Raw genomic sequence first — 14,700 nt, forward strand, 5'->3', positions numbered from 1 at the left:
GAGTTGACAGGTTATTCAGAGTTGACAGGATACTCCGAGAGTTGACAGGTTACTCAGAGAGTTGACAGGTTATTCAGAGAGTTGACAGGTTACTCAGAGAGTTGACAGGTTATTCAGAGAGTTGACAGGTTATTCAGAGAGTTGACAGGTTATTCAGAGAGTTGACAGGTTATTCAGAGAGTTGACAGGTTATTCAGAGAGTTGACAGGTTATTCAGAGTTGACAGGTTACTCAGAGAGTTGACAGGTTATTCAGAGAGTTGACAGGTTATTCAGAGAGTAGACAGGTTATTCAGAGAGTTGACAGGTTACTCAGAGAGTTGACAGGTTATTCAGAGAGTTGACAGGTTACTCAGAGAGTTGACAGGTTACTCAGAGAGTTGACAGGTTATTCAGAGAGTTGACAGGTTACTCAGAGAGTTTAGAAGAGAACTTCTGCACATAAATGAGTGTGAAAACTCACTTGTTCTTGACTGACCGTACTGACTATTCAATCTGTATTGCGGAAGTTCAGCATTACAGCGTAATTGACATTTTAAGGCAATCAAATTTCACAGTAAACACTGCATATGTCCGTCCAATTGGAAATGACCTTTACATTTCTATTACGCAATCAGCTTTCCAGACTGAATAAAGGCCCTTGTCTTGTTTGGTAGCTAGGAACTGTATCGAGGAAAGCTTAGGGAAACATTTCCTAGAGCACTATGGACCCTAGGGTGTTCCTCAAATGACATCATTTCCCATATAGAGTGCACTACTTTTCACCAGGGCCCTATTCCCTATATAGTGCACTACTTTTGATGAGGGCCCTATTCACTATATAGTGCACTACTTTTGACCAGGGCCCTATTCCCTATATAGTGCACTAATTTTGACCAGGGCCCTATTCCCTATATAGTGCACTACTTTTGACCAGGGCCCTATTCCCTATATAGTGCACTAATTTTGACCAGGGCCCTATTCCCTATATAGTGCACTACTTTAGACCAGGGCCTCATACAATCGTTTTTCTTATTTCTTCCTGTACCTGAGCAACCTGTGTGGCTGATTCCCACGCAGCTAATCTCTGCTTTTCCCAGATCATCAGACCCTTGACCCAACCAGACATGCACTATAATCCTTCTGCTTCTAAGATAGGCTACACTGGGTTTGGACATTCACACAGTGTATTTCATAAAAACTCCATAACAGTTTTAATCTATAACCCAACTCGCTCAAATGGCTGCTCTTTCTACAGTAAATGTCACCCTGATTCATGAGAGCCAACTCTCCTCCTCAGCTAAACTAGGACTCTATTCAATCTGGAAAGTGTTACAGCGTTACAGATTCCGGGATAGAAATGTAAAGGTAGTTTCCGATTGAGCGGACATATGCAGAGTTTACTGTGAATGCAGTCTCTGATAAAGGTAGAAAATTGGCTTTACATTTCAAACACACTGTAAAACTGAACTGCCTCGATGCGGATTGAATAGAGCCCTTAGTTATCATTTTAAACAGTATGAAAGTGGTTTTCATTAGGACAGAGAACAACGGCTTTAACTAAAACAGAGATAGGATTTGGGGCTCTATTCAATCAGCATTGCGGAAGTTCAGCTTAACAGCGTGATTGAAATTTAAAGGCGATGTTTCTTGCTTTAACGGAGACTGCTTTCACGGTAAACGCTTTCACGGTAAACGCTTTAACGGAGACTGCTTTCACGGTAAACGCTTTAACGGAGACTGCTTTAACGGTAAACGCTTTAACGGAGACTGCTTTCACGGTAAACGCTTTAACGGAGACTGCTTTCACGGTAAACGCTTTAACGGAGACTGCTTTCACGGTAAACGCTTTAACGGAGACTGCTTTCACGGTAAACGCTTTAACGGAGACTGCTTTCACGGTAAACGCTTTAACGGAGACTGCTTTCACGGTAAACGCTTTAACGGTAAACGCTTTAACGGAGACTGCTTTCACGGTAAACGCTTTAACGGAGACTGCTTTCACGGTAAACGCTTTAACGGTAAACGCTTTAACGGAGACTGCTTTCACGGTAAACGCTTTAACGGAGACTGCTTTCACGGTAAACGCTTTAACGGTAAACGCTTTAACGGAGACTGCTTTCACGGTAAACGCTTTAACGGAGACTGCTTTCACGGTAAACGCTTTAACGGTAAACGCTTTAACGGAGACTGCTTTCACGGTAAACGCTTTAACGGAGACTGCTTTCACGGTAAACGCTTTCACGGTAAACGCTTTAACGGAGACTGCTTTCACGGTAAACGCTTTAACGGAGACTGCTTTCACGGTAAACGCTTTAACGGTAAACGCTTTAACGGAGACTGCTTTCACGGTAAACGCTTTAACGGAGACTGCTTTCACGGTAAACGCTTTAACGGTAAACGCTTTAACGGAGACTGCTTTCACGGTAAACGCTTTAACGGAGACTGCTTTCACGGTAAACGCTTTCACGGTAAACGCTTTAACGGAGACTGCTTTCACGGTAAACGCTTTAACGGTAAATGCTTTAACGGAGACTGCTTTCACGGTAAACGCTTTCACGGTAAACGCTTTAACGGAGACTGCTTTCACGGTAAACGCTTTCACGGTAAACGCTTTAACGGAGACTGCTTTAACGGTAAACGCTTTAACGGAGACTGCTTTCACGGTAAACGCTTTAACGGAAACTGCTTTCACGGTAAACGCTTTCACGGTAAACGCTTTCACGGTAAACACTTTAACGGTAAACGCTTTCACGGTAAACGCTTTAATGGAGACTGCTTTCACGGTAAACGCTTTAACGGAGACTGCTTTCACGGTAAACGCTTTAACGGAGACTGCTTTCACGGTAAACGCTGCATAAATCGGCACAATCAGAGATGACCTCTTCCCTTTTTATTCTATCTAATCTGTAATGCTGAATAGAGCCCTTAGTGTTAAGAGTAGTGAGGTTTCGGGATGATTAAGATAAACTAACAGTAGGGTCCTGGCCCCTGGTCCCTGGAGGCTTGGCTAGGATCAGGGTCCTCCCTGGAGGAGAGAATAGGTGAGGCAAGGTAATGACAAGCCCCAGCCTGGCCCTCCTCCCTGCTCCTTCTGCTCTCTCCTCCTCCTCCTCCTCCTCCTCCTCCTCCTCAACCACACACTGGTACCAGGGAGGACGATGAGGGTAGAGAGGGAGGTCATAGAAAACCCCTGGCTAATTTCTCATTCTGACCAGTATATCATGTATTCAGAAAGTATTCAGACCCCTTGACTTTTTCCACATTTTCTTAAGTTACAGCCTTATTCTAAAATGAATGAAATAAAAAATGTTCCTCTTCAATCTACACACAATACCCCATAATGACAAAGTAAAACAGAAATACCTCAGGATCGAGGGAAAGATGAACAGAGCAAAGTACAGAGAGATCATTGATGAAAACCTGCTCCAGAAAGCTGAGGACCTCAGACTGGGGTGAAGGTTCACCTTCCAACAGGATAATGACCCTAAGCACACAGCCAAGACAACACAGGGGTGGCTTCGGGACAAGTCTCTGAATGTCCTTGAGTGGTCCAGCCAGAGCCCAGACTTGTACTCGATCTAACATCCCTGTAAAGACCTGAGAATAGCTGTGCAGCAACACTCCCCTTCCAACCAGACAGAGCTTGAGAGGATCTGCAGAGAAGAAAGGGAGAAACTCCCCAAATACAGGTGTGCCAAGCTTGTAGCATCATACCCAAGAAGACTCAAGGCTGTAATCTCTGTCAAAGGTGCTTCACCAAAGTACTGAGTAAAGGGTCTGAATACTTACAGTATGTAAATGTGATATTTCAGTGTTTTATTTTGAATAAACTAGCAAAAAATACAAATAAAACAGTTTTGCTTTGTCATTATGGGATATTGTGTGTAGATTGACGAGGGGAAAAAATTATTTAATTAATTTTAAAATAAGGCTGTAACGTAACAAAATAAGGAAAAAGTCAAGGGGTCTGAATACTTTCCGAATGCACTGTATTATTTTAAAATAATAACAGGTCTACCATCCCACATTTTCCCACCCCTAGACCCTACACCCTCTGCACTTATGGGTATCTGAGAGGATTTGACAGGTGCAACCAATCTGGTAGTAGCCCCACCTTGGTCTCTGATAGGCTAGCTGGAAGTTTCACCATATTGTTTATACCAACCAAATCTGTTCAGATATCCACAAGTGCACAGGGCGTAGGGTTTAGGGGTCCATTTGGGATTGGGACACGGTTATTTAAGAGTCACAGTGGTCCGTACTCACCATTTTCAAAGGTGGTCCCTGCGATGAATGAAAGCTCAGAGTGGTGCTCGGCTTTGCAGGCGTAGAGGGCCCTAGCCTGCCTGCCTGGGACGCTACAGAGGGGGAGGGAAAATAACATGTTATAATCCAACTCACTCGGATACCACATTGGGCACTTTGAGTGTCCCACCACTCCTAACTGTCGGGAGCAACGACAGGTGAAGCTCCAACTGTACCAGAGTGTCTCATAACATCATCATTGCTCCCATATCAGTATTTACAATGACAGCCTCGGAACAGTGGGTTAACTGCCTTGTTCAGGGGTAGAACGACAGATTTTTACCTTGGTAGCTCAGGGATTTGATCTAGCAACCTTTCTGTCACTGGCCCAACACTCTAACCACTAGGCTACCTGCCCCCCCCCTACACTCTCACCACTAGGCTACCTGCCCCCCCCCCCCTACACTCTAACCTCTAGGCTACCTGCTACCCAAGGTTGCCTTCTTGCTTTACAAGAAGTGTGTCCTTGTAAAGTAAAAAGCAGCAACAAATATGCTATATATCCGACAGATATTTACACAACTCCCCAAAAATGGCCCATGGTTATTCTGAACCTGACTAAACCTGACTCAAGGTATTTCTAATCTGGAGTTTCTGTCTAGACCTGACTCAAGGTATTTATAACTTTGAGTATATCTGTCTAGACCTGACTCAAGGTATTTATAACTTTGAGTATATCTGTCTAGACCTGACTCAAGGTATTTATAATCTGGAGTTTCTGTCTAGACCTGACTCAAGGTATTTATAATCTGGAGTATATCTGTCTAGACCTGACTCAAGGTATTTCTAATCTGGAGTTTCTGTCTAGACCTGACTCAAGGTATTTATAACTTTGAGTATATCTGTCTAGACCTGCCCTGAAGGTATTTATATTATGGAGTTTATCTGAATTACCTGGCTACATGCATAACCATTTTTGGAAGTCTGATAGACTGGCTGTATCCTGAATCAACCAAAGATGAGCCTGTGATCCACTTTACTTATACCTTTTCACACGACTGAGCCAAGTTGAGCTGAGCTGTACTGCACTGGCCTGGTTACACATCTGCTGTAGTTGCTGGGAAGGAATAAATTAATCTGAGCTAGTATAGTGCAATTCAAATTGGCGTGATAGTATGAACAGGGTAAGCATCTCAGGGTGATCAGGAACTATCTGTCAGTGATCATGCACAGTGGTGGGGGTGCAGCAGTGAGGCGGCGCAAAGCTCCAGAATTGGCATTGTGAGTAGGAGGTGCAACCGAAGATGCCGTGTTGGGCGGACGTGGTGACAGACCTGATGGGGGAGGAGTCACTGGAGGTGGAGGAGGCTGGCTGGGGGCTGGAGGGTGCGGAGAACATCGGCCAGGAGGGGGAGCGTGGTGAGGTGGGGCTGGGTGAGGCTGGGCTGAGAGACACACATACACAACATCCACGGTGACTAGACTGTCAGCGACTACATGGAGTGGCTATACTATATCCAGTATCTAGTGGACAGTGGCTCAGTGAGTGCAGGGATGTGAGGCAACCCATACAAGCTGCATACAGGCATCAGCTGGAACTAAGCATCAGCTGGAACTAAGCATAAGCTAAAACTAAGCATCAGCTGGAACTAAGCATCAGCTGGAACTAAGCATCAGCTAGAACTAAGCATCAGCTAGAACTAAGCATCAGCTGGAACTAAGCATCAGCTGGAACTAAGCATCAGCTGGAACTAAGCATCAGCTAGAACTAAGCATCAGCTGGAACTAAGCATCAGCTAGAACTAAGCATCAGCTGGAACTAAGCATCATCTGGAACTAAGCATCAGCTGGAACTAAGCATCAGCTGGAACTAAGCATCAGCTGGAACTAAGCATCAGCTAAAACTAAGCATAAGCTAAAACTAAGCATAAGCTGGAACTAAGCATCAGCTGGAACTAAGCATCAGCTGGAACTAAGCATCAGCTAAAACTAAGCATCAGCTGGAACTAAGCATCATCTGGAACTAAGCATCAGCTGGAACTAAGCATCAGCTAGAACTAAGCATCAGCTAGAACTAAGCATCAGCTGGAACTAAGCATCAGCTGGAACTAAGCATCAGCTAAAACTAAGCATCAGCTAAAACTAAGTATAAGCTAAAACTAAGCATCAGCTGGAACTAAGCATCAGCTGGAACTAAGCATCAGCTGGAACTAAGCATAAGCTAAAACTAAGCATCAGCTGGAACTAAGCATCAGCTGGAACTAAGCATCAGCTAGAACTAAGCATCAGCTGGAACTAAGCATCAGCTGGAACTAAGCATCAGCTAAAACTAAGCATCAGCTAAAACTAAGCATAAGCTAAAACTAAGCATCAGCTAGAACTAAGCATCAGCTGGAACTAAGCATCAGCTGGAACTAAGCATCAGCTGGAACTAAGCATCAGCTAAAACTAAGCATCAGCTAAAACTAAGTATAAGCTAAAACTAAGCATCAGCTGGAACTAAGCATCAGCTGGAACTAAGCATAAGCTAAAACTAAGCATCAGCTGGAACTAAGCATCAGCTGGAACTAAGCATAAGCTAAAACTAAGCATCAGCTGGAACTAAGCATAAGCTAAAACTAAGGATCAGCTGGAACTTGGTTGTTCTTTGTTGGCTTCAGGCGCAAGTAAACAATGGTAATTCCCATTAGACTAGAGTTGTCATAGTTTGATGACATCTGCGATATAATATATCTGATTGTGAAGAAAGATCAGGGTGCATTTTAATTATAGCTCAGTACGTATTGAGTTGGAACTGGTAAGAACGCTAGGTGATTTGTTATTGTGACGACACAGACACATCTTGACACATCTTGACTGAATTATCTTGTTATTTGTGATAGATTTGTGTCATTGGTTAGTGACGAAAGGGTGTGAAGAACGTCCATACCTCGTTGGGATACTGGTGCGGCTCTTTTGGTTCAGCCTGGAATCACAATGGAGGAGACTGAGTTAGTCATGCTGCTTCACATTACACTGGAGTGAAGAGGTTATTAATGAGGCATGCTGATGCCTACAGTATATTTAATCATGCATAGGGTCATTGTGCCTCTATGTGCTGTTACTTTTAGAAACAGCCATTAGTGACAACAGTGCAACCCATGAATAATACTTTCCACATAGCTAGCTCTGCCTGTTATAACAACCTCCCACAAACTGACTGACCTAATCTGCCACACATGAAATACCCCAAGCTGTTCAGATAAATATTTGTTCCTTTTTTTTTAGGTTTTAAACCAATCTTATAATCTACATCAGATACACATCTACCTTTGTTTGTCTACCATTTTTAATTCAAAGCAAATGCATCTTATTCTTTCAACACCGCGGCATATATCTCTGCCATTCCCCTGCCTAGCAGCGAATCTCTGCTCCTCCTCCCAGAGTGGCACACTTCGCCTGAGCTGCTTAATGAAACTGATCCCACGTTTCTTTCACATCGTCCATCAATCTTGACAACATCATTCAATTACAGTGCGCCAGGCCCAGAGAGCTTTATCAAATGGGGTATCAACACTACCAGACTAAATAAAGATTACCGTATTACGCCTAGTCTGCTACCCCCCTAGGTTACTAAACTGCCTGTAGGCCAAATGTAACGCAGGATATTACTGGTCAGGGCAGGGGGCCTTGTTGCATTAATGGAGAGAACACAGGCAGGGCATGCGAAATGTCAACACAGTTCTCCTGCAACAGCGTAATCAAATTAAGATCGTAGTGTTTTCCACTACGTCTCCAACAATTCCACATTGTAAGAAGGAAAGTCACCTGAGCAGCAGAATTATGAGTAAATCATATGTGTACTCACAAAGCCTGTAATAACTGTATTATTATGTCATCTGTCTGTTTACGATGTCTGAATGGCTCTTAGCATATTGTTGGTGCGTTTCTCAACCTTTGGAAATACTTCATGTGCCTGAGAATTCTAATTCCATCTGGTTTGTGTTCTTGTCTGCAAAGGGTCAGCTGAATTTAGTACCTCTCTCATTAGAACAATAGGCTACAGATCCGTCACTAATCCATAACTATCATATTGCTGTCCGTGCCTTGTTTTTATGACCTGCTCCCTTCGCTAACCAAGGTTTTAGAATCCTGACCTGAGACAATACATTCTACAGTTCTGCCAGTCCCCAGAAGTGGATTAACCGGTCCAAGGCTACTTTCTGCTATTTACAATTCTTGAGAGAGACAGCTCTACTGAGAGAGAGGAGAGAGAGAGACAGAGAGAGAGAGAGAAAGAGAGGGATGGAGAGAGCGTTAGCTCCTCGAGAGACTGTAGTCGCGGCAGACCTCGCTTCGATTGGCCCTGTTGAGTGATGCCTCTTTGTACAACTGGGTCACTAGGAGAAATGGAAATATTTTGATGACACGTTTTCAATAACATTTTTGAGGTCTGAGTCACCAGGGATTCTAGTCTTGTGTGTTTTTCTCAGTAGTAATTCAGCCCTGTGCTACACCGCCCCTTCTAATAAAACAGAATAGGAAGAAACGATAACAGCTGAGATCCGCAGAGGAAAAGACTGACCCTGCCATGGGGTCATCGCTGAGGCCAAGCAAAGGACCTGTAAGTTCCGACCTAACCAAAACAAACAGATGGAACTTTGAAGGGTTTTGTGTTAAATCATAATTTCACCATCTGATAAAACTACAAAGACAGAGAAGACCGAAACGAAACTCAAGGTGCATTAGTAAAAGTCGTATTACTTTCAGAGGCGGTTTTGGATGGCGTGAAATTATGCCTCTTTACTGATGGGGGTCAAGGTCTTCCTAGAACTTGTAAGTGGTACCAGGGTTACTATTATGAGCTGTGATACTGTTAAACAGCTTATCAGACATACACTGAGTATATAAAACATTAAAAACACCTTCCTAATATTGAGTTGCACCCCCTTTTGCCCTCAGAGCAGACTCCATTAGTTGGGGCATGAACTCTACAAGGTGTCAAAAGCATTCCACATGGATGCTGGCCCATGGTGACTATAATGCTTCTGACAGTTGTGACAAGTTGGCTGGATGTCCTTTGGGTGGTGGACCATTCTTGATACACACAGGAAACTGTGTGAAAAACCGAGCAGCGTTGCTTGTCACAAACCGCTGCGCCAAGCACCTACAATCATACCCTGTCTTGCCCATTCACCCTCGGAATGGCACACATACACAATCAATGTCTCAATTATCTCAAGGCTTAAAAATCCTTCTTTGACCTGTCCTCCCCTTCATCTACACTGATTGAAGTGGATTTGTTAACAATTTACATCAAGAAGGGATCATAGCTTTCACCTGGTCAGTCTATCTCATGGAAAGAGCAGGTGTTCCTAATGTTTTGTTCACTCAGTGTAAAGGTGCCAGGGTCTCTGTCTCCATTCAGAAAATAACAAATCCTAACTTTTATATAAGTGTTATTTTAAGTCAAACAACTGCAGTGTTAAAATAACTTGTATGCCTGTTCGTGGAGCAAACGGTTCACTTTCTAACATCCTGGCTAATCTGAGGAAGTCTTTAGATGGTAGTGGTGGCTATGATTGGCTAATGGCTAGGTTGTCCCAGACAGGACCACTGTCACTTGACATGTCTGAATGGGGGCCTGCCAGCCACCGTGTACAAGCCAGCTATTAACAACCAGAACGTTCTACAAGCTGAAACCAATAGGCTAGCATTGGGGTGGCAAGTAGCCTAGTGGTTAGAGCGTTGGGCCAGTAACTGAAAGGTTGCTAGATTAAATCCCCAAGCTGACAAGTTAAACATCTGTTGTTCTGCCCCTGAACAAGGCAGTTAACCCACTGTTCCTAGGCCGTCATTGTAAATAAGAATTTGTTCTTAACTGACTTGCCTAATAAAAAAAATGTCATGAAACCAAGTCACTGTACAGGCTAGCATTGAATGAAACCAAGTCTCTGTACAGGCTAGCATTGAATGAAACCAAGTCTCTGTACAGGCTAGCATTGAATGAAACCAAGTCTCTGTACAGGCTAGCATTGAATGAAACCAAGTCTCTGTACAGGCTAGCATTGAATGAAACCAAGTCTCTGTACAGGCTAGCATTGAATGAAACCAAGTCTCTGTACAGGCTAGCAATGAATTAAACCAAGTCTCTGTACAGGCTAGCATTGAATGAAACCAAGTCTCTGTACAGGCTAGCATTGAATGAAACCAAGTCTCTGTACAGGCTAGCATTGAATGAATCCAAGTCTCTGTACAGGCTAGCATTGAATGAAACCAAGTCTCTGTACAGGCTAGCATTGAATGAAACCAAGTCTCTGTACAGGCTAGCATTGAACCAGTTGAACAAGGTTCCAGTTGTTATGTGAGAGCCAGAAGGTCTCCCCTGCTTCCCCCTGAGAGTTCTGCTCTCCCTCGCTCCCAAACACCTTTCAGATAATCAGCATGGGGAGTTAAATAAACACTTGTAACATGAGTCAGTTTTCTGCTGTAAAAAAGCCGCAACACTGTTCAAATCTGACCTTCAACTAATAAAACATAGTTGGTCCATGACAAGCCCATTGATGACTTAGTCAGCTGTTTTATGGCCTTTCACTGCATGTCAGTACTGAGTGGAGGAACTCTTGGCTTACCAAACCACTGTATTTGCTTTCTGAGAGGAAATCTTGCTTTTAACCATTTTTTTAAAGCTAAATAACTGGTTGTTGTCAAACCATCAAACTGCTTGTGAAGGTTTGATTAAAAGAAAACTCCTAAAAGGGTGGTTTGCGGTGGCATTTGGGCATGGCATTTTGGAGTACTTATTTTTCTAGATTTGTATTTATTTAAATGTATTTGGGTCCATTTTCCCATTCAAAAACAATGAATATGCCATTTTGATAACATTATGCCACCAGTAGGAGTAGTAACACCAATGAGAAACGTTTGGTTATTTAGCATTTTTTTAATCGAGGTAACAGATGCTCAAATCTAAGGTCATTAACCCTTTTAAAATGATTTACTAAAGTGATATAATTAATCATTTTGCTCACAACGTAATTTCCTTCATTTAAATTGACTAAAACTAAGTGACACTTTGGATTCAAACTCACCACATGATCAATGGAATCCTCAAATAAACCATTTTGTGAATGCACCCACAGATTGTTTCGAGGAGATGGGAAACTCCATTGGAATTGTATTAACGCCCATTGTGTATATTGCCCATGCGTCGTCAATGGGCCGTACAGCTCATTCTGGGACAAGGAAAGCTCTCCTTCAAGGAGTGAATGCGAGTCAATTGTGCGCAAGCTCAAAAACCCAACATCAGCATGAATTTCGTGAACAAGGAGAACAACATTACAAATATTTTCTGAGATGTGAGATTATTAACTTGTTTTCTGTAACATCGTATAGCTTTGGAAGTGTGACATTACATACTTTTGAGGAAAATAGGCAGGTTTCTCGACTCATAGCCTGACTTTGAGAAGGGGTTGCGTGACGATGAGCTTAGCAACTGCGTGACACAGCATGACAATGTGAATGTGATTGGCCAACAGTCTGCTGGGTGGGGGGGCGTTATACGTTTCTCCATTCATTGCCCAATGGGATTCCTATCTCCTCCGTTCTCTAATATCGCTGATGCACTATTTTGTGAATGCGCCATATTGTGAATGAGCCATGTTGTGAATGAGCCATGTTTTGAATGCGCCATATTGTGAATGCGCCATATTGTGAATGCGCCATGTTGTGAATGCGCCATGTTGTGAATGCGCCATATTGTGATTGCGGCATGTTGTGAATGCGCCATGTTGTGAATGCGCCATATTGTGAATGCGCCATGTTGTGAATGCGCCATGTTGTGAATGAGCCATGTTGTGAATGCGCCATATTGTGAATGCGCCATGTTGTGAATGCGCCATATTGTGAATGAGCCATGTTGTGAATGCGCCATGTTGTCGTTAAAACTACGATCCATTATGACCCATTATCAGACCCCTGTTCAGGATTGCTGCTAGCGTCAGTGGAGAAACATACTGACAACACGCTGTCTCTCTCTCCATCTCTTGTCCTACATTTTATATTGGAGGGAATTAAGTGTGTTCCAAAAGGCCATCAGCTTGTGGCTCAAAATCAATTTGTTATTCAATCTGCTGTGTCCACTTCCTGTTCTGAGAGAGAGGGGGGGGGGATTAAGGGGGGAGAGAGGGGGGGGGGAGAAAGAGAGAGAGAAAGGGATAGAGAGCGAGGGAGGGAGGGACAGAGAGAGGGGGGGAAGAGGGAGAAAGAGAGAGGGAGGGAGAGAGAGAGAGGGGACAGGGAGAAAGAGAGGGAGGGAGAGAAAGACAGAGACAGAGACAGAGAGAGAGAAGTGCAGGGAGAACAGGAGAGGGAAGAAGAGACAGAGAGAGAGGGAGAGTGATAGAGAGAAAGAGGGAGAGAGAGGAGGGAGAGAGAGGATCACACTGCAAATGGACCCATTCTCCTCAGTGCCAACACCTCCAAACATGACCTTAAGGTCAAGAAAACACATGAGAACAGAGCTCTGAAGATGAGACATAATCAGTGGGAGAGCAAGCGCGAAAGAAGAAGTATGAGAGAGACAGAATTGAGTATAGCCAATCTTCTGTGGTTTTGGAGAGGCAGCCTTTAAGAACACATCTCGCTTCTCCCAGTAAGTTAAATTACTTTTGTCAACCCTCAAGAGATTTCACAAGGTAAGATCATATTCCATCAAAGATGTCTTCTATCAGCACTCGGGGGAGTATTATGTCAACGCAGAGAAATAGACAGAGAGGAGGGTGAAGAAATAGACAGAGAGGAGGGTGAAGAAAGAGACAGAGAGGAGGGTGAAGAAAGAGACAGAGAGGAGGGTGAAGAAAGAGACAGAGAGGAGGGTGAAGAAAGAGACAGAGAGGAGGGTGAAGAAAGAGACAGAGAGGAGGGTGAAGAAATAGACAGAGAGGAGGGTGAAGAAATAGACAGAGAGGAGGTGAAGAAGAGGACAGAGAGGAGGGTGAAGAAAGAGACAGAGAGGAGGGTGAAGAAAGAGACAGAGAGGAGGTGAAGAAAGAGACAAAGGGAGGTCGTGAAGAAAGAGACAGAGAGGAGGGTGAAGAAAGAGACAGAGAGGAGGGTGAAGAAAGAGACGAGAGGAGGGTGAAGAAAGAGACAGAGAGGAGGTGAGAAAGAGAACAAAGAGGAGGGTGAAGAAATAGACAGAGAGGAGGGTGAAGAACGAGACGAGAGGAGGGTGAAGAAATAGACAGAGAGGAGGGTGAAGAAAGAGACAGAGAGGAGGGTGAAGAAATAGACAGAGAGGAGGGTGAAGAAATAGACAGAGAGGAGGGTGAAGAAAGACACAGAGAGGAGGGTGAAGAAAGAGACAGAGAGGAGGGTGAAGAAATAGACAGAGAGGAGGGTGAAGAAATAGACAGAGAGGAGGGTGAAGAAAGAGACAGAGAGGAGGGTGAAGAAAGAGACAGAGAGGAGGGTGAAGAAAGAGACAAAGAGGAGGGTGAAGAAATAGACAGAGAGGAGGGTGAAGAAAGAGACAGAGAGGAGGGGTGAAGAAAGAGAAAGAGAGGAGGGTGAAGAAAGAGACAGAGAGGAGGGTGAAGAAAGAGACAGAGAGGAGGGTGAAGAAAGAGAAAGAGAGGAGGGTGAAGAAAGAGACAGAGAGGAGGGTGAAGAAATAGACAGAGAGGAGGGTGAAGAAAGAGACAGAGAGGAGGGTGAAGAAAGAGACAGAGAGTACGGTGAAGAAAGAGAGTGTGTGCGCGTGCAAACGCGTTTGCAGGCTTGCTTATGAACGTGTACTCACAGTGAGTTTGGGCGGCTTTGTGAGTTCTGCCTGGCAGTCAGGCCCCTGTCCTGGTCTCCGTCAGTGCTGGTCAGGCTGTTGCGTGGGGTCCAGCTGTGGCCGTGGCTGCCGCTGCTGTTATGGTTGACCGCTGCTGAGGAGGAGGAGGGGGTGGCTGAAGGGTTGTTGTGGGGGGCCTTGGCCTGGGCTGGCTGGGGCTGCTGGACCTCTGGAGTAGAGTTCACTACCACACTGTTCCTCTCCTCCACTACATAACAGCAGGAAGAAGATGTATATGTTACACTAACCACTTGAGTCGGTGAGGAGGATATTTCAAATTGGTGATCAATGTGTCAGCCGCTAACGCAAATGCTCAATAGATTGTTTTTTACATTTGAAAAGGAGAAGAAAGTCATTTAAATTAAGAAGGATGAACAAATCTCAGGCAATTTGGATGTCTCCTGTCCTGACTGACACTGAACATTTAGGAAGGGTGTGTGGGATGAAGAGAGACTGTTGTGCCCACCTTTCTGGGAGTGTGTGGGTGTGTGGAAGAGGGTGAGGGGTCTCTCGCTGCAGGACGGGGCCTTGCTCTCCGTGCTCCTCCTCCGCGGCTGCAGGTTGAGCTGTAGGTTAACCGGGCCACCTCCCGGAACGGGCATGTCCTTGAATATCTGCACAAACAGCACTGGCACAATCAACCTTCCCATTCTG

The 14,700-nt window shown here is 44.3% G+C and overlaps 1 protein-coding gene across 1 annotated transcript in view; it reads right to left on the minus strand.

Annotated features, from left to right (window-relative positions):
* LOC115153979 (rho GTPase-activating protein 26) overlaps positions 1 to 14,700 on the minus strand; it is a 137,935-nt gene that overhangs the window by 2,247 nt on the left and 120,988 nt on the right. Inside the window, exons 20-24 of the mRNA XM_029699714.1 lie at positions 14,513 to 14,660; positions 14,008 to 14,254; positions 7,156 to 7,191; positions 5,561 to 5,671; positions 4,248 to 4,339 (exon numbers count right to left, since the gene is read on the minus strand). Coding sequence (XP_029555574.1) covers positions 4,248 to 4,339; positions 5,561 to 5,671; positions 7,156 to 7,191; positions 14,008 to 14,254; positions 14,513 to 14,660 — 634 coding nt within the window. The remainder of the gene's footprint in view (positions 1 to 4,247; positions 4,340 to 5,560; positions 5,672 to 7,155; positions 7,192 to 14,007; positions 14,255 to 14,512; positions 14,661 to 14,700) is intronic.

This window comes from Salmo trutta, chromosome 19 (assembly GCF_901001165.1).
Source record: "Salmo trutta chromosome 19, fSalTru1.1, whole genome shotgun sequence".
Taxonomy (NCBI): domain Eukaryota; kingdom Metazoa; phylum Chordata; class Actinopteri; order Salmoniformes; family Salmonidae; genus Salmo; species Salmo trutta.